Source organism: Oncorhynchus masou, chromosome 10, assembly GCF_036934945.1.
Source record: "Oncorhynchus masou masou isolate Uvic2021 chromosome 10, UVic_Omas_1.1, whole genome shotgun sequence".
Taxonomy (NCBI): domain Eukaryota; kingdom Metazoa; phylum Chordata; class Actinopteri; order Salmoniformes; family Salmonidae; genus Oncorhynchus; species Oncorhynchus masou.
The window spans coordinates 1,019,096-1,043,637 of record NC_088221.1 but is presented as its reverse complement, the minus strand read 5'-3'; the positions used below and the strand labels follow the sequence as shown (position 1 = coordinate 1,043,637).

Here is a 24,542-nt window from a genome sequence, read left to right as displayed (position 1 = left end):
TTGGAAGACCCATTTGCTTTAACTGATGTCTTGATATGTTGCTGCAATATATCCACATAATTTGACCTCCTCATGATGCCATCTATTTTGTGAAGTGCACCAGTCCTTCCTGCAGCAAAGCACCCTCACAACATGATGCTGCCACCCCCGTGCTTCACAGTTGGGATGGTGTTCTTCGGCTTGCAAACCTCCCCCGTTTTACACCAAATGTAACGATGGTCTTCAAGGCCAAACAGTTCCATTTTTGTTTCATCAGACCAGAGGACATTTCTCCAAAAAGTACGATCTTTGTCCCCATGTGCAGTTGCAAACCGTAATCTGGTTTTTTTATGGCGGTTTTGGAGCAGTGGCTTCTTCCTTGCTGGGCGGCCTTTCAGGTTAGGTTGATATAGGACTCGTTTTACTGTGGATATAGATACTTTTGTACCCGTTTCCTCCAGCATCATCACATGGTCCTTTGCTGTTGTTCTGGGATTGATTTGCACTTTTCGCACCAAAGTAGGTTAATCTCTAGGAGACAGAATGCGTCTCCTTCCTGAGCGGTATGATGGCTGCGTGGTCCCATGGTGTTTATACTTGCGTACTATTGTTTGTACAGATGAACATGGGACCTTCAGGCATTTGGAAATTGTACCCAAGGATGAACCAGACTTGTGGAGGTCTACAGTTTTTTTTCTGGGGTCTTGTCTGATTTCTTTTGATTTCCCCATGATGTCAAGCAAAGAGGCACTGAGTTTGAAGGTAGGCCTTGAAATACATCCACAGGTACACCTCCAATTGACTAAAATGAGCCTATCAGAAGCTTCTAAAGCCATGACATTTTCTTGAATTTTCCAAGCTGTTTAAAGGCACAGCCAACTTAGTGTAAACTTCTGACACACTGGAATTGTGATAGATTATTTCACTTAGAATTCACTGTGTCTGTAAACAATTGTTGGATAAATTACATGTCCTAATCAACTTGCCAAAACTATAGTTTGTTAACAAGAAATTTGTTGAGTGGTTGAAAAATGAGTTTTAATGACTCTAACCTAAGTGTATGTATATACATAATAAATATAATCGTGAGAATCGCAATACATATCGTATTGGCACCTAAGTTCCGTGATAACATTGTATTGTAAGGTCCCTGGCAATTCACAGCCCTGATACAGGGTTTCTGCGGGGTTTGTACTTGATTGATGAATTAAGGTCACTAATTACTAAGGAACTCCCCTCACATGGTTGTCTAGGTCTTAATTGAAAGTAAAAAACAAAAAGCTGTAGACACTCGGCCCTCCGTGGAATGAGTTTGACAGCCCTGATCTAGACCATGTTTTTACAAGAATATTGATATGGGACAATGTAGTAGGTAAATGATTGACTGAGTGGCTGTGTCATGTGGGTGTGTGTGCATCTGGCATTTGTGTGCCTGTTTAAAAACACAGTAGAAACATTAAGACGAGCATGTTCTCTTGTTTCCTGTTAACATTTACTAAGGGGTTTCACTCTCCAAATATGTGTCAATCCTTAATCCCTGCGATTCCTCAGCTGTGACCTCATCTGCAGACAGACAGACTATTTTATGGTCTACAGTATAGATTAAAAAGGGAGAATTCCTTGGATGGAGAATTGAGACTCATTCCTTTTTATGTCTTATACTGTGTTTGGGTTTATGCTCTGGTGACATCTACTGGCAGACTGAAGCAGTGCATATCAACACCAAAACGTGTTTATTTGTTTGTTCTGTGTGTACTGTATATACTGTGAGCGTAGTACCAGACAGCTTGCATACAAAGGTCAACGGAGGGACATCTTAACCCATAACACTTGACAAGATGAGCATCTCTGAGGAAGGCCTCTGACACACCGAAATGTAAGCCTGTCTGTTTGCCCCTACATTGAACCTCAAAGATCATTGCTGACATTTGAGTGCTCCTTTTTCTTCTTCTGGGATATTCATAATGTAAAGAGTAGAATAGAATAGAATAGAATCTGGGGTAAGATGGCTTTTTGGACTATATTGTGTCTTATGTACTCCTTGACTGCAAAATGAATTGCCTTGAGGAAACTAAGTTTGAATTGAATTGAGCCAGTTTCCCACCTGTAGTTTCTCCAGCAGATCCATGTTCTGTTTCTTCAGCTGGTTGTTGGTCTTCTCCAGTTTATCCAGACGGTCTGAGTCGTTTGACTGGAGCACAGCATCCACCGTCTCGTCCTGCAGCACGTGGTACTCCACCTCATACGCATGTAGCTGCTTCGAGATGTCCATGTCCAACACCTGGCAACCCACATAATTACAAAGTATATATACCTGGCAACCCAGAGTTGAGAAACATCAACTTCTGTGTCAAACACCTGGCAACCGCAAAGAGGAAGTCAAAATCGCCCACACCTGTACAGTCAGGTAATAAGTAGAAAAAACAAGTGCTGGAGTTTACTCACGACCTTTCAATAAACATTTGAACCCAGATCTGCTACTCATAAGACATAAGCACAGCCTGTGTGTACTGTGGGTATCCCATTAAAAGCAAATCAAGAGCCACAAAAAGGTCTTCACAGTCCTCCTTGTGCAGGGTGTGTGTCATGTGCTCTGTTATGGATTGTCGTCATAAAATAGAGCAGGCTTGCCTCTTCCACAACCGCTCTCTATATTTATGGCCAAAGTCACTCATGTCCACAAGCACTGCACTCATCATGAGCACTCATGGGTTTGAGCTACAAAATCAAACAGAATAGTGCTTTACTGTTCATTGTTGAAACAAAAATTAGTCTCTTTACTCTGCCCAACCCCGAGACAACATGCACGCACGCACGCATGCACACACACACACACACGGCATCTATGGAGTTCAGGGTTAAGTGCCTTACTCAAGGGCCCCATATAATGTAAATGTAGGGCCAGTTTCCCAGACCCAGATTAAACCTAGTCTTGGACTCCGAAGCGCTTTCAATGGAGAATCTCAATTTTGTGCATCCCAAGACTACACGTGTGCATCCCAAATGGCACCCTATTCACTATACACCACCAACAGTGAATGCTCCTTTTTAATGTCTCCCCCCCATCTGTACCTTTGAGATGGTTTCCTCCATCTGGGTGTGGGTGAGGTTGGGAATTGTAGTTTTCAGGTAGTCCACGATGGTCTCGAAGCTATCACACTCCACTATCTCCCCTTCGTGACTGCTCAGTAGACACAGAGCCACCTTAAAGATCACTTCACTCCCCTGGGCAAATAGGATATCTATGACATAGAACACAGAGAGAGAGAGAGAACAGAGAAGGTAGGAAAAACAAGAAAACCGTTTTTCTGATTCAATGTAATTCTGATTCAATGAGAGTAAAATAGTGTGAAGATAAGGGTGTGAAACTGACTGTAAGCCACAGGTTTGTGGAAGTACAGTGGCACACCTAGGACTGTGGCGGTCATGAAATTTTATTAGCCAGTGATTGTCAAACAAATAGCTGCCGGTCTCGCGGTAAATTACCGTTAATTAACATAAACCCATTTAGCATCTCCTGGCTTCCACACACAGCCCACAAGCCACTGATGCAGAACTTTGGAACATCTACATTTTAAAAAGTCTAATAAATCCATGTAACATAGCCTACACCTGATCTGGCTATGTCATATCGCTTTGGGCTACACTAGTTAATTTAGCAGACAAGATTTGCTTAGAATTCCGTGGCATTATTTTATAGTATGAAGAATACAATTGAACAAAGCTGAATAAAATAGAAAGGATATTTTCTCCAAACGTTTTGAGGGAGTGCACACATGACTATTCTGTGTTGAGTGGTTAACAAAGAAACAAATCCTCCTATATGCTTAATTTAGAGTTATTTATGCAACTTTAGTTGTGATACAAACATTGGGCTTATATGTTTAGATTTTTTATACATTCTAAGGATACATGATTTGAAAAAAGTTGCATGAAAGGCATAAACTCTGCATTGTTCATCAGTCTCTCATTCACAATTTGACAAGCATTTGATAATGCCTCAAATTTCCCGGTGGCATCCCCTTTGTGGTCACAATGCCCCCTAAAAAAGGTATGCCTTTTGCGGCCAATGGTCGTTGTGCCCTTGGGCTGATAATAGTTATAATTCCCTTCTCCCGGCTGCGTGCTCTGACGCACCTCTCACTCACATGGCTCGCTCAGATATCGCAATTCTTATTAGCCAATGCCCTTCATGTGATTGGGTCCTTCTCACAGGCTACAAGTGAAGACAGACACATCGGGATGCAACTGTTCGCGACCTTATCGAATTCCGAGGCGCATATATAAGATGTTGGAAGAACTGTACACATTTACTATTCGTCAGCCAACAAGATGAGTAGGCCTAACGAACAGCAGAGCCCCACCTGTTTAGCAAAAAAAATATATATAGAGTACCAGACACAAGTTTGGACACACCTACAAGGTTTGTCAGTAGAAACCGCATTTGTTTAAGCAATTCGGCCATATCAGCTATGTTTTTTTTTTAAATGTCAGTAAATGAGTCTGAATGAACAGTGTCGCTGTCAGACAAGGCTGCGCTGATAACCAGGTGTAGCAATGGTAAAGATTCACTCCACGGTGCTGAAAAGAAAGCTCTGCTGTTGGGACAGCTTCTGTAGGTCCTAACAGTTTGTGGGCACCATTTGTTACTGTTATAGCACAATGAATGTATCGTTGGCTTGCAATGGCTTTGCTGGCATGCATCATAAATAGATTTTTTTTGTTTGCCCCACCAAGATGTACATGATAAAATCACTTCAGCATCCCCATTAATACAAAAGTTGACCTATTCTATTCTGTGTGAGATAGAAAAATAGTCTGGGATGCGATAGATCCCAAATGAATACAACCACTACTTTTTTTTATAGCAATGTGACTGACACAACAGATCAGAACGTTTAGCTTAAAATGTTAATAAACTATTAGGCAATTTTTTCACATTATAAGCCCAGCAATGCGCACACTGCAGTAAGCTATAAGTGTGAATGTTCCAAAATGCAACCAATTAATCAGGAAAAAACACCCTTCTCAAAAGTGACCACAAATGCGATAATGCATGGGGCGGCAGGGTAGCCTAGTGGTTAGAGTGTTGGACTAGTAACTGAAAGGTTGCAAGTTCTAATCCCCAAGCTGACAAGGTACAAATCTGTCGTTCTGCCCCTGAATTGGCAGTGAACCCACTGTTCCTAGGCCGACATTGACAATAATAATTTTTTCTTAACTGACTTGCCTAGTAAAATAAAGGTAAAATAAAAAAATTAAATGTAAAGCTTTTATTATAAAGGTGTATTTTTATGGTGAAAATAATCTTCCACAATCTTAAAACTCACACGCTGCATATGCCAATTATGCTCTATACCGGTTGTAAAGTGGATTAATGTGCTTAATTTTATGAAGTTATTTGGCCACTCTAGTGAGATTTTGAGATTCTTCAAAGTATCCATCCTTTGATGACAGCTTTGCATGATTCCATATGCATATGTGTCACAACTTGCAGACTTATTTACGTTGCTGTGCGTTTTGTTACCTGACAACTTTACGGTTTTTATTTTTTAATTACCGTTTATATTTTTGTTTTTTCCCCTCACTCAACTTTTTCTTCATTCAACTTTTTCACTCCGGATGCTTTATCTGGATGTTGTTCGTCAGGACCTCAAACAGCCGTAGCTAAGTAGTAATGCCTTCTAATTGCAGTCGCTGTACTCATAATATACAGGAGAACGATCGTCTTACTGCGAGGATAGCTGTGCTGCAAGCCCAGCTTCAGACGCAATCATTAGGCAAGGGTCATTTCAGTGTAGGAAAGGATGAAACAGCGTCCGTGCCACCAGTAAGTACAGATAGTAACGTTAGTATAAATCCCTTTGCACGGTCCCCGCAGCCGGACAACTTTATCATGGTTTCTGGAAGGAAATGTTGTAGGAATGCTCAACCGGTGTCGCTCATTCAGCCGACAGAAACTTTCAACCGGTATTCCCCATTAAGCAGCGAGTTGGAGTCTGAGGCCAAGCCTTCTCTTGTCTCTACTCCTCCCGTTACGGGGTCTGAGACGCCGAAGCTTCCCACCATTAGCTATGACAAATTGAAAACCCTAGTCATTGGCGACTCCATTACCAGCAGTATTAGACTTAAAACGAATCATCCAGCGATCATACACTGTTCACCAGGGGGCAGGGCGACCGACGTTAAGGCTAATCTGAAGATGGTGCTGGCTAAATCTAAAACTGGTGAGTGTAGAGAGTATAGAGATATTGTTATCCACGTCGGCACCAACGATGTTAGGATGAAACAGTCAAAGGTCACCACGCACAACATAGCTTCAGCGTGTAAATCAGCTAGAAAGATGTGTCGGCATCGAGTAATTGTCTCTGGCCCCCTCCCAGTTAGGGGGAGTGATGAGCTCTATAGCAGAGTCTCACAACTCCATCACTGGTTGAAAACTGTTTTCTGCCCATCCCAAAAGATGGAATTTGTAGATAATTGGGACTCACCCACAAACAGGACCAAGCCTGACCTGCTGAGGAGTGATGGACTCCATCCTAGCTGGAGGGGTGCTCTCATCTTATCTACCAACAAAGACAGGGTTCTAATTCCTCTAGCTCCACAATGAAATAGGGTGCAGGCCAGGCAGCAGGCTGTTATCCAGCCTGCCAACTTAGTGGAGTCTGCCACTAGCACAGTCAGTGTAGTCAGCTCAGCTATCCCCATGGAGACCGTGTCTGTGCCTCGACCTGGGTTGGGCAAAACTAAACATGGCGGTGTTCGCCGGAGCAATATCACTAGGATTAAGACCTCCTCCATTCCTGTCATTATTGAAAGAGATTGTGATACCTCACATCTCAAAATAGGGCTAGTTAATGTGAGATCCCTTACTTCAAAGGCAATTATAGTCAATGAACATTAGTTCATTGACTATAATCACTGATCATAATCTTGATGTGATTGGCCTGACTGAAACTTTGTTACTTACTTTGTTAAATGAGGCCTCACCCCATGCTTACACTAGTGACCATATCCCCCGTGCATCCCGCAAAGGCAGAGGTGTTGCTAACATTTACGATAGCAAATTTCAATTTACAAAAAATAAAATGAAGTTTTCATCTTTTGAGCTTCTAGTCATGAAATTTATGCAGCCTACTCAATCACTTTTTATAGGTACTGTTTACAGGCCTCCTGAGCCATATACAGTGTTCCTCATTGAGTTCCCTGAATTCCTATCGGACCTTGTAGTCATAGCAGATAATTTTCACATTTTTGGTGACGTTAATATTCACATGGAAAAGTCCACAGACCCACTCCAAAAGGCTTTTGGAGCCATCATCGACTCAGTGGGTTTTGTCAAACATGTCTCTGGGCCTACTCACTGTCACAGTCATACTCTGGACCTAGTTTTGTCCCATGGAATAAATGTTGTGGATCTTAATGTTTTTCCTCATAATCCTGGACTATCGGACAATTATGTTATTACGTTTGCAATTGCAACAAGTAATCTGCTCAGACCCCAACCAAGGAGCATCAAAAGTCGTGCTATAAATTCACAGACAACACAAAGATTCCTTGATACCCTTCCAGACTCCCTCTGTATACCCAAGGACGTCAGAGGACAAAAATCCATTATCCAGCTAACTGAGGAACTCAATTTAACCTTGCGCAATACCCTAGATGCAGTTGCACCCCTAAAAACTAAAAACATTTCTCATAAGAAACTAGCTCCCCGGTATATAGAAAATACCCGAGCTCTGAAGCAAGCTTCCAGAAAATTGGAACGGAAATGGCGCCACACCAAACTGGAAGTCTTCCGACTAGCTTGGAAAGACAGTACCGTGCAGTATCGAAGAGCACTTACTGCTGCTCAATCATCCTATTCTTCCAACTTAATTGAGGAAAATAAGAACAATCTGAAATGTCTTTTTGATACTGTCGCAAAGCTAACTAAAAAGCAGCATTCCACAAGAGAGGATGGCTTTCACTTCAGCAGTAATAAAATTAATTAACTTCTTTGAGGAAAAGATCATGATTATTAGAAAGCAAATTACGGACTCCTCTTTAAATCTGCGTATTCCTTCAAAGCTCAGTTGTCCTGAGTCTGCACAACTCTGCCAGGACCTAGGATCAAGGGAGACCCTCACGTGTTTTAGTACTATATCTGTTGATACAATGATGAAAATAATCATGGCATCTAAACCTTCAAGCTGCATACTGGACCCTATTCCAACTAAACTACTGAAAGAGCTGCTTCCTGTGCTTGGCCCTCCAATGTTGAACATAATAAACGTCTCTCTATACACCGGATGTGAACCAAACTCAGTAAAAGTGGCAGTAATAAAGCCTCTCTTGAAAAAGCCAAACCTTGACCCAGAAAATATAAAAAACTATCGGCCTATATCGAATCTTCCATTCCTCTGAAATGTTTTAGAAAAGGCTGTTGCGCAGCAACTCACTGCCTTCCTGAAGAAAAACAATGTATACAAAATGCTTCAGTCTGGTTTTAGACCCCATCATAGCACTGAGACTGCACTTGTGAAGGTGGTAAATTACCTTTTAATGGCATCAGACCGATCTGCCCTCATGCTCCTAGACCTTAGTGCTGCTTTTGATACCATCGATCCCTTTATCATCGATCTTATCTGTCGGAAAGATATCGGTTTGTCTCTGTGAATGGTTTGTCCTCTGACAAATCAACTGTAAATTTCGGTGTTCCTCAAGGTTCCGTTTTAGGACCACTATTGTTTTCACTATATAATTTACCTCTTGGGGTTGTCATTCGAAAACATAATGTTAACTTTCAGTTCTATGCGGATGACACAGAGCAGTACATTTCAATGAAACATGGTGAAGCCCCAAAATTGCCCTCGCTAGAAGCCTGTTCTTCAGACATAAGGAAGTGGATGGCTGCAAACTTTCTACTTTTAAACTCGGACAAAACAGAGATGCTTGTTCTAGGTCCCGAGAAACAAAGAGATCTTCAGTTGAATCTGACAATTAATCTTGATGGTTGTACAGTCGTCTCAAATAAAACTGTGAAGGACCTCGGCGTTACTTTGGACCCTGATCTCTCTTTTGACAAACATATCAAGACTGTTTCAAAGACAGCTTTTTTCCATCTACGTAACATTGCAAAAATCAGAAACTTTCTGTCCAAAAATTATGCAGAAAAATTAATCCATGCTTTTGTTACTTCTAGGTTAGACTACTGCAATGCTCTACTTTCCGGCTACCCGGAAAAAGCACTAAATAAACTTCAGTTAGTGCTAAATACGGCTGCTAGAATCCTGACTAGAACAAAAAAATTGATCATATTACTCCAGTGCTAGCCTCCCTACACTGGCTTACTGTCAAGGCAAGGGCTGATTTCAAGGTTTTACTGCTAACCTACATAGCATTACATGGGCTTGCTCCTACCGATCTCTCTGATTTGGTCCTGCCGTACATACCTACACGTATGCTACGGTCACAAGACGCAGGCCTCCTAATTGTCCCTAGAATTTCTAAGCAAACAGCTGGAGGCAGGGCTTTCTCCTATAGAGCTCCATTTGTATGGATTGTTCTGTCTACCCATGTGAGAGACGCAAACTCGGTCTCAACCTTTAAGTCTTTACTGAAGATTCATCTCTTCAGTGGGTCATATGATTGAGTGTAGTCTGGCCCAGGAGTGTGAAGGTGAACGGAAAGGCTCTGGAGCAACGAACCGCCCTTGCTGTCTCTGCCTGGCAGGTTCCCCTCTTTCCACTGGGATTCTCTGCCTCTAACCCTATTACAGGGGCTGAGTCACTGGCTTACTGGTGCTCTTCCATGCCGTCCCTTGGAGGGGTGCGTCACTTGAGTGGGTCGAGTCACTGATGTGATCTTCCTATCTGGGTTGGCGCCCCCCCTTGGGTTGTGCCGTGGCAGAGATCTTTTTGGGCTATACTCTGCCTTGTCTCGGGATGGTAAGTTGGTGGTTGAAGATATCCCTCTCGTGGTGTGGGGGCTGTGCTTTGGCAAAGTGGGTGGGGTTATATCCTTCCTGTTTGGCCCTGTCCGGGGGGGTATCATCGGATGGGGCCACAGTGTCTCCTGACCCCTCCTGTCTCAGCCTCTAGTGTTTATGCTGCAGTAGTTTATGTGTCGGGGGGCTAGGGTCAGTTTGTTATATCTGGAGTACTTCTCCTGTCTTATCCGGCGTCTTGTGTGAATTTAAGTATGTTCTCTCAAATTCTCTCTTTCTTTCTTTTTCTCTCTCGGAGGACCTGAGCCCGAGGACCATGCCTCAGGACTACCTGGCATGATCACTCCTTGCTGTCCCCAGTCCACCTGGCCGTGCTGCTACTCCAATTTCAACTGTTCTGCCTTATTATTTTTGGACCATGCTGGTCATTTATGAACATTTGAACATCTTGGCCATGTTCTGTTATAATCTCCACCCGGCACAGCCAGAAGAGGACTGGCCACCCCACATAGCCGGGTTCCTCTCTAGGTTTCTTCCTAGGTTTTGGCCTCTCTAGGGAGTTTTTCCTAGCCACCGTGCTTCTACACCTGCATTGCTTGCTGTTTGGGGTTTTAGGCTGGGTTTCTGTACAGCACTTTGAGATATCAGCTGATGTACGAAGGGCTATATAAATACATTTGATTTGATTTTTAGTTGTGATACAAACCTTATCAAAACATTTAGGCTAGGCTACATGAGGTGTGCGACTATGATATAAAGTCAACAAAAAAAAGAAGGCATTCGCTGTTTCTTGCCTCGTTGTGCTTCATTCATTGATAATTTATCATTCACAAGTGACAGGCTAATATGGTCACCCACTAGGCTTTCTTCATTTAATCTTGTCTTTACATGTACTAAATAATATGAAATTGGTTTTGATTTAAAATGGACCATTATCATCCACCTGTCTAGAAAGTGCATTCGGAAAGTATTCAGACCCCTTGACTTTTTCCACATTTTGTTACGTTACAGCCTTATCAATCTACACACAATACCCCTTAATGACAAAACGAAAAAAAAATGTTTGCAAGTTTATTACAAATAAAAAACAGAAAAACCTTAGTTATTTGAGTATTCAGACCCTTTGCTATGAGACTCGAAATTGAGCTCTGGAGCATCCTGTTTCCATTGATCATCCTTGAAATGTTTATACAACTTGATTGGAATCCACCTGTGGTAAATTCAATTGATTGGTAAGGCACACACCTGTTGATATAAGGTCCCACAGTTGACAGAGAAACCAAGCCATGAGGTCGAAGGAATTGTACGTAGAGCTTTGAGACAGGATTGTGTCAAGGCACAGATCTGGGGAATGGTAACAACAAATTGCTGCAGCAATCAAGGTCCCCAAGAACAGTGGCCTCCATCATTCTTCAATGGAATAAATTTGGAACCACCAAGACTCTTCCTAGAGCTGGCCGCCTGGCCGAACTGAGCAATCGGGGAGAAGGGCCTAGGTTAGGAAGGTGTCCAAGAACCAGATTCACTTTGACAGAGCTCCTCTGTGGAGAAAGACAACCATCTCTGCAGCACTCAACCAATCAGCCCTTTATGGTATGGCCAGATGGAAACCACTCCTCAGTAAAGGTACAGCCCACTTGAATTTGCCAAAAGGCACCTAAAGGACTCTCAGACCGTGAGAAACAAGATTTTATTTTTTGATGAAACCATGAACTCTTTGGCCTGAATGCCAAGTGTCACGTCTGGAGGAAACCTGGCCCCCTACAGTAAAGCATGGTGGTGGCGGCATCATGCTGTGGGGATGTTTTTCAGCTGCAGGGACTGGGAGACTAGTTAGGATTGAGGGAAAGATGGACGGAGCAAACTACAGAGAGATCCTTGATGAAAACCTGCTCCAGAGAGCTCAGGACCTCAGACTGGGGCGAAGTTTCACCTTCCAACAGGACAACAACCCTAAGCACACAGCCAAGACAACGCAGGAGTGACTGAATGTCCTTGAGTTGCCCAGCCAGAGCCCAGACTTGAAACTGATCCAACATCTTTGGAGAGACCTGAAAATAGCTGTGCAGCGACATTCTCCATCCAACCTGACAGAGCTTGAGAGGATCTGCAGAGAAAAATAGGAGAAATTCCCCAAATACAGGTCTGCCAAGCTTGTAGCGTCATACCCAAGAAGACTCCAGGCTGTAATCACTGCCAAAGGTGCTTCAACAAAGTACTGAGCAAAGGCTCTGAATACTTGTGTAAATGTCATATTTCATAAATTTGCACAAAAAAACTGTCATTATGGTGTATTGTGTGTAGATTGATGAAAAAAATAAGATTGAATACATTTTAGAATAAGGCTGTAACCTAACAAAATGTGGAAGAAGTCATGGGGTCTGAATACTTTCAGAATGCAATGTAAATAGCGAATGGAGGATCCTTTTTCCGTGATTCATTTTTATGCCAGCCAGGTAGGCTATACTCCTGTTGTAAATATAAGTAACGTTCTTAATATTAGGAAAGTTGAGAAATAAATATAGAAGACCTAGCCTATAGAAAGCTGATGGGATCCTCCAATTTTTAATAGAGGACAAAACTCTGTTTTCTCATGCAATTGCATAGCCTATAGAAATGTTGCGCAACATAAGCTCTCATGAAGTGTTTGATTCGATTTTCGATGACATTTGTATTGATGTCAGAGTGATTAGAGGGACAATAGAGGGCAGAGTACCAGGCAGTTAGCAAGTTCGGTAGGCCATCAGCAGCATCAGACCTAATTACCGTGACGAAGCGGATACGTGGAATTTGGCTGCCGTCATGACTCGTGACCCCCGGTGTGGCGGTAATAAGGTCACTGTAACAGCCCTAGGCACACCTGGGACATTCAACAATAGCCACTGAACATTTGTATGTGGGTATGTGTGACAAAGTCTGGAGAGAAAAACATCAATGAATCCGCACATACTTCCCTACTGTATAATCAGTTGCTTACCAAATATCCGTGCGACGAATCCGAGTGGGAACTGGGAGGCAAAGAGTGTGAGGAACCATGGGGCTGCGTAGAGGCTGGGGCAGATCTCGTGTTCCTCCAGGTGGCTGTACAGCTCCCTGTGGTAGTCGTGCAGCAGCCTGGACAACTGGTACATCTGAATCTGAAATATACACGTACACAGACACACGTGCACACACAGATCAGTACATATCTGTGGTAGACATGCAGCAGATACAGCTGGAAAACAGGTACATCTGGCTATGCAGGGGCCACAATCAGATCAGAATATCAATATTTTCATTCAACCTTGATTTAACATGTAACCACATGTGTCCAAAATCTGTCTTGTCTACTACTTACTAAAACTACATACTGTGTACTAATCACACTACATACCTTTTGGTAAAAAATGAATGCAGTAAGCAAAGTACCAGGCTCATCTATACTGAGAATGCACAATTACATTATTTCCTGCCATTTGTTTACCCCCCCCCCCTCCCTCCTCACCACAACATAAAAGCTGACAGTATTTCACTTTCAACCACATAGTATTTCAGTTCATCTTGGATGCATATTCTATTAGGAACATGTTAGGTCATTTTCAGAGCTTTTCAACAAAAATATGTACTGTAATTTGGAAATTTTGCACGGAAAATATCGCCGGTCCCTAAACGTCTTTGCTCCAGGGGAGAAGCAGAAATGCAAGAGAAAGCTTTACTGATGTCAAGTAGATTGTTGATGATGCAGTGATCGATTTATGACATTCTGGTGAGCAAGGCTTTATTTCGTATTATACAGCTTCAAGTAATGACAGAAGAGAAGCTGCATGTACTGTATCAAATTATATACAAGTTAAAGTTGCGATAAGTCACTTTTTGGGTGACCTGACCAAATTCACATAGAAATGTGAGTTATACAGTAGATCTGTCATTCTAATTCAAAGCAAGTCGAAGAAGCACTAGATCTGTTCTATGTGCGCTAATTTTAGCTTCTTCCCGTTATTAAGTTACATTTTTGCATCTTTTATGTTTGGTTTTGAATACCAGCTTCGAACAGCTGAAAGCACAATATTTTTGGTTATGGAAAAGATATTTCACAGCGGTTTAATGATACAATTATTCTCTACACTATACTTGCTTGTTTTGCCACCTAAACTGACTTTATGCAAACTATCAGAATTTTAGCAACCAGATCGTACATCTATAACTAACAAATATAGCCTACCCAATGTCAAACATGCTAATTAGAAAAATATCTAATTTATGCTTAAAAAAATATTTCCATGGCCCATGGGCAAAATAGGAATATTTTGTTTATTCAAAAAACAAAAAAACATACTAGGCTCATCCTTACTGAGAAGGCATCGTGCAATTGTGCTTGTTCCCCGGCATTCGTTCATTTTGCGAATTCGTATGAGATGAAGACCCAAAATGAGTGTTACAACCTGCAATTTAAAGCATACTAAACATGTATATTTTCTCATTCAAAATCAGAGTACTATGAACACAAGTACAGTTATTTGGACATAGTCAGACATCATCCTTGAAAGTCGCTCTGGATAAGAGCGTCTGCTAAATGACTTAAATGTAAATGTTGAAACACACAATACAGTACACACATATGATACACATATAGGATGCATACATGCAGGATCTGGCTCGATGGTTTTACATAGTTATTACTCCAGAACATCTGGCTGCATAGGCCTATAGCTGACTTGATGTTAGCTTATTCCTACTCCACACAAAACAGTCAGAAAGGGTAGCTAACAAGATAAACAGCTACCAACCACGCAATCTCCTAAAAGTGGACAGACGGTCAGATACCTTACTTTCCTCACCCTGACACGGATCCTTAGTGAAGAGAATAACAGATGAAGACCAAAAATGACCCTAAAGTGACGCAAGCATGCTCCAGCTCTGACAGAATAGTCCGATAGTTGAACCTAGCGAGCGCTTAAAAAGAAAAAGAATCGCAAATCAAAAGTTTACTCACCCAGTTACTAACAGTGGAAGGTTTGTCAACACTGATAAAGAAACCATGGAGAAAAACATTCCACCTGTGTGAACTTTGGGTTGGCCTTAGCAGAGCCCAATAAGAACACAGTTAAAGGCCTGAGAGGGCAGTGGTTGGCCATAAACCAGCCCTGAGTTGCCAGATAGATTAAACATTACCACGCCTGCTTGTGCATTTACCAGTCAGAACAGGCTACATGGCTAAGCTAGTAATGTATAGCCAAGACTAACAGAACGAACAGTACAGTTTGGGAGGTTTGGATATGGGGTTGGTTGTTGTTTGCTGTAGGTGATAGTAGAGCGGTGGCCTGAGGGAACACACCTAATGTGTTGGGAGAAGTGTTATGGAATAAAATGTTACGTAATATTTGAAATTGTATTTAACGGCTTTAATGTTGCTGGACCCCAGAAAGAGTAGCTGGGGATCCTTAACAAAAACAAATAAATACATCAACGTCATACTTCCCAGGTGAGACCCCCTTGTGAGATTGTTTTATTTTCAAGGGGAATGGAACCCACCTCCTACCCACTGTTGCCCTAGCTTCTGTCTTTAAAAAGGGGGGGAAAAAACTGAACAGAGCTCGCAAAAGTGGAACGAGCCCTGACATGAGTGGCCAATGATTCACTGACACAAGCGTCACTATGTACCATTTGTGCCAGGATGTTATTGTGTTGAATTATTTGTGGTAAAAGTGCTCGCAAGTTTTCATTGTTATCACATACAGATAACTGCCTAAATAAAGGAAACCAATCACTCAATCAAATTTATTTTATAAAGTCCTTTTTACATCAGCAGTTGTCACAAAGTGCTTATACAGATACCCAGCCTAAACCCCCAAGAACAAGCAATGCAGATGTAGAAGCACAGTGGCTAGGAAAAACTCCCTAGAAAGACAGGAACCTAAGGAAGAAACCTACAGAGGAACCAGGCTCCGAGGGGTGGCCAGTCCTCTTCTGGCTGTGCTGGTGGAGATTACATAGTTCTTGAAGATGTTCAAACGTTCATAGATGACCAGCAGGGTCAAATAATAATATCAGTTGTTGTAGAGGATGCAACAGGTTCAGCACCTCAGTAGAACATTTCCGTTGGCTTTTCATAGCCGATCATTCAGAGGTCGAGACAGCAGGTGCGGAAGAGAGATATCATTTTATCCCTTATTTACTAGTAGTTTCTTAGGTAATACCATATAAACACCAGGTGAATACTAGATTAAAGTACCAGATTATTATTTTTTTTAAACTGGGCTTTTAAATAAAGCATTACCGAAATGTCCTCTTAGAGGTCCAGCAAACACCTCCCTCCCTCCCTCCCTCCCTCCATCCATCCATCCATCCATCCCCCTACCTGTAGAGAAGTCATGTCAGGCCTGTATTGTCTGCGGAAGCCCAGGTCGTACATCAGGAACTTGAGCATGTCAAAGGCCTGGTCCTCACTCATGTGCAACAGCAGGATACCTGCCACAAAGCTGATGCCCTGGCAGTAGCCCACCTCAGTGTCTAACAGAGAGTAGGCCTTGAGCAGATTGTAGAGGGACAGCTGCCCTGCACCCAGCTGGGCTGAGAAGTACTGGTGGGTGGGGAACGTCCGACCTATTGAATTAATTCAAATAAGAAATAAATACACCAATCAATCAATTGGTGTGTGTTTGCTTTTGTGTGGGTATGTACTAGAGGAGGCTGGTGGAAGAAGCTATAGGAGGACAGGCTCATTGTAATGGCTTGAATGGAATGGATTCCATATGTTTGATACCCTTCCATTTATTCCTTTCCAGCCATTACAATGAGCCTGTCCTCCTATAGCTCCTCCTACCAGCCTCCTCTAGTACATAAACAAGCATGTGCACACATGGAGTATTACTGGGCAGTGAGCTGCTTCAGCAGGTCCTGGAGGAGTGTGTATGCATGCGTGCATGTGTGCCTTTGTTTATGTGTGTGTGTGTGTGTGTGTGTGTGTGTGTGTGTGTGTGTGAGTGAATGCATGCACGTGCACATACCCAGGTCAACTAGTATGGAGTGCTGCTGGGCCGTGAGCTGCTTCAGCAGGTCTTGGTAGGGGGTGTCTGGGGCGAGGCGGCCGGGGGGCAGACGGTGTCTCAGGCGGTGCTGCTGGGAGAAGAGGAGCCACACCTCCCCACGCCTGCCCTTTGGGACACCTGGGGACAGAGATGAAGATGTTTTGGAGTACAGAGAGTTGGATGTGTCAGGAGTATGGAGAATTTGTAGGATGTGGTAGGAAGATAAACACATTACATTACACATGCAATACATAGATTAGCAAAGACAGGCAACCATACTAATACAGACAAACAACGCGCACACACACACACACAAGTACAAACAACAGACGTGTGGGGCAGCTGCAAAAAGAGGGGGGACTTCAGCACACACACGGAAACACACACACCTTAACCCTTATCGCTCTCTCGCTCGCTCACCCTTAGAGATTGCATTGTGGACCTCCTCTTTGTCCAACGGGACGACCTTGGCTCTGCCCGGAACGCTCAGCTTCCTGTCCCAGAAGGCTAGCACGTCTTTAATGCATGTCCCCACTTCCTGGTAGTCCAGCTTCATCTTCCGGATGTGCAGCTCGTCTCGACTTGCTAGCGGAGAGAGGTTACACAGAGAGGTCAATAGGTCAGAGAGAGATCAAAGCCGTGTTAATTTCGCCAACGAAAATAGTGACGAAAATGTTACATTTTTCAGTGGCAAGTGACAAGATGATAACTGGCTATATAGACCCAGAAAAAACTATAACTAAACAAAAAATATTCTTCATTTCAGTTGATGAAAACGAGACAATTATCTCTGTGACTAAAATCTGACAAGTAAGTGGACTTGACAAGAGTTTTTGGAGACATTAAGAGCTTTTCAGTGTTATTTGTTTGGTCCAATGAAAAGCATGAATGACATGAGCACAATTAAAGCCTCTGCCGAGTCCCCAACAACCGGATGTTCCAGTTTTCAGGGGAAATGGAAAGGGAGCCTGTGACACGACATCTGCTTTTGGATGTTAACAAGCTGTCACTCCATCTTAACTCCTCCATGTTTACCAGATTGGTTGAACAGTGTAGAACAGAACATCCCGAGACAGTTATTTTCTTCTTCTCCTCAAGACCAGTATGTAGGGGGATCTAGTATCAGGTGATTACTTAACGCCTACTGCGCTAGTTAGGTTAGCAGAATTGTAAGGCTTTCTCATTGCAATGTTGCAATGCAGTGTAAAATAAATACCATACCCAAGTCATTCACGAGTCACCTCTCTGTCCGGTAACTGGTCACCAATTTGGTTGCAACGAATCATTGACGAAAAAGGGACAACATTTGGAGCCACTTTACCTATCATGTTGATTCAAACAAGACCAAATGCAACGTTTCCACAGGAGAAGAAAGGATTTGCACCAACAAGTTGACAGGGAAAAATACTACAAACCTCAAGAAACATCTGAAAGTGCATCATTCCAATATATACGCTCATGTAATAACAGATTGATAATGCTAGCTAGTTAGGTTGCTTCAACCTATCAGACCACTACTTATGACAGAACTTTGATTACAATATAGCTACAGTATGCCAAGGGGCAGGGCTCCAGACTGCTACCACTGTCACATTCTGCATGTTTTTCTCGCTGGGGCCTGTTTTGTTGAGGCCTGCTGCTGTGATGAGCGAGCCACATGATTTGGGCTCCGGGAGAAAGAAAAAAGGCTACTGATTGTATAACATTTCAAAATCCAATTGCGGGAAATACATAGCTTTGGAAGCAACTACTGTTGTTCTCTGCTTTCTGTTTTCAAATCTCTGCTTTCAAATCTCTTAATAACGAGTTCAATAGGAACTATTTTACGACCAAGATATTTGAGATGGCTTTAAGATCTGAAACACACAATTGCGAGTGCATAGGGTAGCAGGTTATAACTGCAAAAAGAATGTAGGACATTACATTTGATGTTAGATTAATACATGACTACAATACGTGCAGTGGTGGAAAAAATATACCTTAACAGAAAATGACTCAAGAAAAAGTGAAAGTCACCCAGTAAAATACTACTTGAGTAAAAGTTTTTGGTTTTAAATATACTTAAGTATCAAAAGAACTAATAATTTCTCATTCCTTATATTAAACAAATCAGATGGCATGATTTTTAATTTACAGTTAGCCAGCAGCACACTCCAACACTCAGACATAATTTACAAACAAAGCATTTGTGTTTAGTGAGTCTGCCAGATCAGAGGCAGTAGGGATGACCAGTGATGTTCTCTTGATAATTGGACCATTTTCCTGTCCTGCTAAGCATTCAAAATGTAACGAGTACTTTTGGGTGTCAGGGAAAATGTATGGAGTAAAAAGTACATTATTTTCTTTAGGAATGTAGTGGAATAAAAGTAACAGTTGTCAAAAATATAAATAGAAAGTACAGATACCCCAACAAGCTATTTAAGTAGTACTTTCAAGCATTTTTACTTAAGTACTTTACACCACTGGCAGTGGGTATTATATTTAGTGTTAGTGATCGAGCTAATGTGTTTTGAGTATTCCACTTCCTCAATTGGTGAATTAGCCCCAAAATGAATGATGCCTTGATATTAGTGCACACAAAGCTCTTTTGAACAACAAAATTGCAAAAATTCTGGAGCCCTATTTTAACAGTAAAATACAACAATTATACTCTATTGTCAACGCACAATTCATGACAAATCACTGGATTAGGTTGCCTATCAAAATATCTTGAATCATGCATTCCTGCTTGGACATGTCAGAATCTAGATGAAACAACATATTTCTTAAATAGTCGACCACCAGAGGCAGTCTTACACAATCTAAGGCACTGTAAATGATTTCATAGGGTGATTCGTGTTTTTTTCTATTGCGTGGAAAAAAACATGTGCGACCAAATCATGGGCTGGTGCCACCAACTGAAAAAGTTAAGGGGAAAATTTTAGTCTGGAGCCCTCTCAAGGGGTGGGATTTTGTATCTGCTGTGTTATTCTGCCAATTTGGCTGTTGGGAAGAAAATCATGCGGATGGATGTCATGCTGAAAATGATGTTGGTAGGACAAGGCTATATGTATGTTTGTGTTCATAGAAGTCAGTGATTTAAGTTTACTGTAGGTTAATGAGGCAATAAAAATGTGATGTGACTAAAATGGCACTCTGTTTTAATCATTTTGACAATAACTAGACAAAATCATTTTACAGTTTTATGTGGTAATAGTGAGGTGATTGGGCAAATTTGCAAGCCCTCTCTTGAAATGCAGAACATGGTTGATTTTGCAAAATTTTGGGAGATCGCAGAATCAAAATAAACAGGAGACAGAAACAACAGCTTGACAGGAGCTTTGGTGTTTTTATACATAGCCTATCTCAGATATCAAACTAATGCCAACTATATCCCATCAGACATCACTCTAGCCTTCGCCTCGGATATCCAACTCCAGCTAAAACTAACTATGCTTACTAGCCTATATGTGACCCGATGAAGGAAACTAAGCGTATGTCGCAAGTCATGACTTCACAGCAGAGACGCTTGAACGTAAAAATGTTTATCGATGATGCAGATGTAAAACCTGAGGACCCACGCCAAATCTTTTCAGTCTCCTGAGGGGGGAATAGGTTTTGTCGTGCCCTCTTCACTCTTCACTGTCTTGGTGTGCTTGGACCATGTTAGTTTGTTGGTGATGTGGACGCTGAGGAACTTGAAGCTCTCAACCTGCTCCACTACAACCCTGTCGATGAGAATGGGTGTGTGCTCGGTCCTCCTTTTCCTGTAGTCCACAATCATCTAATTTTGTCTTGATCACGTTGAGGGAGAGATTGTTGTCCTTGAACCACACGTCAGGTCTCTGACCTCCTCCCTATAGGTGGTCTCATCATTGTCGGTGATCAGGCCTACCAATGTCGTGTCATCGGCAAACTGTCTCTTTGTGTGGAGTAAAGGTGTTCTAGAGTTTTTTTCCCCCTCTAGTGTCACATTTAACATGCTGATAGAAATGAGGTAAAACAGATTTAAGTCTTCCTGCATTAAAGTCCACGGCCACTAGGAGTGTTTGCTTATGGCCTTATACAGCTTATTGAGTGTGGTCTTCGTGCCAGCATCGGTCTGTGGTGGTTAATAGACAGCTATGAAAAATACAGATGATAACTCTTTGGGCAGATAGTGTGGTCTATAGCTTATTATGAGATACTCTAACTCAGGCGAGCAAAACCTCGAGACTTCCTTAGATATCGTGCACAAGCTGTTGTTTACAAATATACATAGGCCCCACCACTTGTCTTACCAGAGGCTGCTGTTCTGTCCTGCCGATAGAGTGTATAACCCGCCACCTGTATGTTATTCATGTCGTTGTTCAGCCACGACTTGGTGAAACATAAGAATTTTATAGTTTTTAATGTCCAGTTGGTAGGAAAAGCGTGCTTTCAGTGTATCCCATTTATTTTCCAGAGATTGAATGTTGGCTAACAGTACGAATGGCAAAGGCAGATTAGCCACTTCTGATCCTCACAAGGCACCCTGATCTCTTTCTGCGAAATCTCTGTTTCTTTCTCCAGCGAATGACATGGATGAGGGCCTGTTCGGGTGTTTGGAGTATACACTTCCCGTTCAACTCATTAAAGAAAATTATGCGTTCAATTTGAGGTGAGTAATTGCTGTTCTGGTGTCCAGAAGCTCTTTTCGGTTATAAGAGATGGTAGCAGCAACATTATGTACAAAATAATTTACAAACAATGCGAAAAAACAAACAAAATAGCAGAGTTGGTTAGGAGCCCGTAAAACAGCAGCCATCCTCTCCTCATCTCATATGCCTTCTCAAAAATGTGAACTTTCATGTGCCTTATTAACAAACTTTTATTCCATCTGTAAATATGAATAAAGTTGTTAACTTAAGACAGGAACCTTCCCGCTAGCCATGATTGGCTGAGATGAGGGGCTGGACATGCTGAGAGATGATTTTCAGATTGTTCTGCGGTGTAGCAGCTTATGTCTGCTCTCAATAACATTGCTGCCCTGAATATATCTGGCGATATCGACAAAGGTCAGTGGGGAAAAAAATTGTTGTGATGGACTACTTTCTGGAGGACGATCGTGCCATGCTGGCACTCTCTGACTCTGAAAATGAATCAGACGATGAGGAAATCCATGATTTAGGTAAAAACATTTTCATTGAAGAAGACATTGTTGAGTCTTCTGATGACGGTGATGGGGAAGAAACAGCGATCAACAGTGTTGTTGTCACGGAAGAAGTGTTTTGAAATCAGTGAAACACAATGGGCCAAACAAGCTGCGCAAATTAACCGGAAACGACACAAGATGTCTTATTTAATGAAAGGGGTTGCAAAATACTAAGTTATTAAAGCTTGCTGTTAGCTAGCTAAAGTTAGCGGAGGTTAGATGGATGGCTTGCTAGCTAACATTATTTTAGGTGTATGAATTGTGTGTAACATTAGTGATGTTTCTCAGAATGCCATTTCGCATTGCTAGTTATAGCCTAATGTTAGCTATCGGTTTGTATTGCCAGTTAAAGCTTGCTGTTAGCTAGCCAGCTGACATTATCGATGGCTGGCTAGCTAGCTAACATTGTGTATGAAGTGTGTGTACTGATGTTATCACAGAATGCCATTTCACATCTATTGTATAACAATGCTAAAATATTTGTATCTGTCTTTCAGCATCAGTAAAACACTCCTGACTCTCCTCACCAGTCATACAAGGAGAATGGTCTAATGCCTCCCATCAGAAAGACCTGTAGAACACACCTGACTCTCCTCATACAAGGAGAATGGTCTAATGCCTCCTATCAGAAAGACCTGTAGAACACACCTGACTCTCCTCACCAGTCATACAAGGAGAATGGTCTAATGCCTCCCATCAGAAAGACCTGTAGAACACACCTGACTCTCCTCATACAAGGAGAATGGTCTAATGCCTCCCATCAGAAAGACCTGTAGAACACACCTGACTCTCCTCATACAAGGAGAATGGTCTAATGCCTCCTATCAGAAAGACCTGTAGAACACACCTGACTCTCCTCACCAGTCATACAAGGAGAATGGTCTAATGCCTCCCATCAGAAAGACCTGTAGAACACACCTGACTCTCCTCATACAAGGAGAATGGTCTAATGCCTCCCATCAGAAAGACCCGTAGAACACACCTGACTCTCCTCATACAAGGAGAATGGTCTAATGCCTCCTATCAGAAAGACCTGTAGAACACACCTGACTCTCCTCACCAGTCATACAAGGAGAATGGTCTAATGCCTCCCATCAGAAAGACCTGTAGAACACACCTGACTCTCCTCATACAAGGAGAATGGTCTAATGCCTCCTATCAGAAAGACCTGTAGAACACACCTGACTCTCCTCACCAGTCATACAAGGAGAATGGTCTAATGCCTCCCATCAGAAAGACCTGTAGAACACACCTGACTCTCCTCATACAAGGAGAATGGTCTAATGCCTCCCATCAGAAAGACCTGTAGAACACACCTGACTCTCCTCATACAAGGAGAATGGTCTAATACCTCCCACCAGAAAGACCTGTAGAACACACCTGACTCTCCTCACCAGTCAAACAAGGAGAATAGTCTAATGTCTCCCATCAGAAAGACCTGTAGAACACACCTGACTCTCCTCACCAGTCATACAAGGAGAATGGTCTAATGTCTCCCATCAAAAAGACCTGTAGAACACACCTGACTCTCCTCACCAGTCATACAAGGAGAATGGTCTAATGCCTCCCATCAAAAAGACCTGTAAAACACACCTGACTCTCCTAACCAGTCAAACAAGGAGAATGGTCTAATGTCTCCCATCAGAAAGACCTGTAGAACACACCTGACTCTCCTCACCAGTCATACAAGGAGAATGGTCTAATGCCTCCCATCAAAAAGAGAGCCAGTCCAAGCAAGCAAAGGCAGCAGTGCAGTCACCAACTACATGTACCATTTCTTCACTGACTACGGAGTTGGACCTGAATTGTAATAACTGTAGTGGCCAAAACAGCGCTTCAGAAAGACCAGAGTGAACACCTTGTCTGAGATTGCTAGTGCTGTGAAGGACAGCACTGTGAAGGGGGTCAACATCCCACTGCTGGTTGGACTGGAGGATGGTACGGTGCTGGTGGAAAGCTATGGCTGGCAACAACACCTGACTTCAGGCCACGGCCATAAATCAAGCAGTAGCAGCACTTCAGGTGAAAATCATTTTCATTGCATTGCATGAGGTTATTCTTCTTATCTAAACTAGGGAGTTGAATTGATGTTGTGCAGGGTTGAAATGTCTTCTGATTTTTAGTTTTTGTTATTCCCTGTTTTACAGCTTTGATGCTATGGAGGCTGGCGTTGTTGTCGCCAAGGAGCGTTCGGACTGTCAGGACCAGGTTTCAGCTAGATGTCGACCGATTAATCGGAATGGCCGATGAATTAGGGCTGATTTCAAGTTTGCATAACAATCAGAAATCGGTATTTTTGGACACCGATTTGGCTGATTTTTAAATATATAAATACAGTGGGGCAAAAAAGTATTTTGTCAGCCACCAATTGTGGCAATTGTGCCACTAAAAGTTCTCCCACTTAAAAAGATGAGAGGCCTGTAATTTTCATCATAGGTACACTTCAACTATGACAGACAAAATGAGAGAAAAAAAA

General features: G+C 42.3%; 1 protein-coding gene across 2 annotated transcripts in view; it reads right to left on the bottom strand.

Moving 5' to 3' along the window:
* The window catches only part of tbc1d4 (TBC1 domain family, member 4), a 153,942-nt gene that overhangs the window by 8,494 nt on the left and 120,906 nt on the right, over positions 1-24,542 (bottom strand). For both annotated transcript variants that reach the window (XM_064975640.1, XM_064975641.1), the window contains 6 exons: positions 17,335-17,499; positions 16,894-17,052; positions 16,245-16,489; positions 12,885-13,044; positions 3,052-3,221; positions 2,084-2,260 (listed from right to left, as the gene is read on the bottom strand). In XM_064975640.1, coding sequence (XP_064831712.1) covers positions 2,084-2,260; positions 3,052-3,221; positions 12,885-13,044; positions 16,245-16,489; positions 16,894-17,052; positions 17,335-17,499 — 1,076 coding nt within the window. The remainder of the gene's footprint in view (positions 1-2,083; positions 2,261-3,051; positions 3,222-12,884; positions 13,045-16,244; positions 16,490-16,893; positions 17,053-17,334; positions 17,500-24,542) is intronic.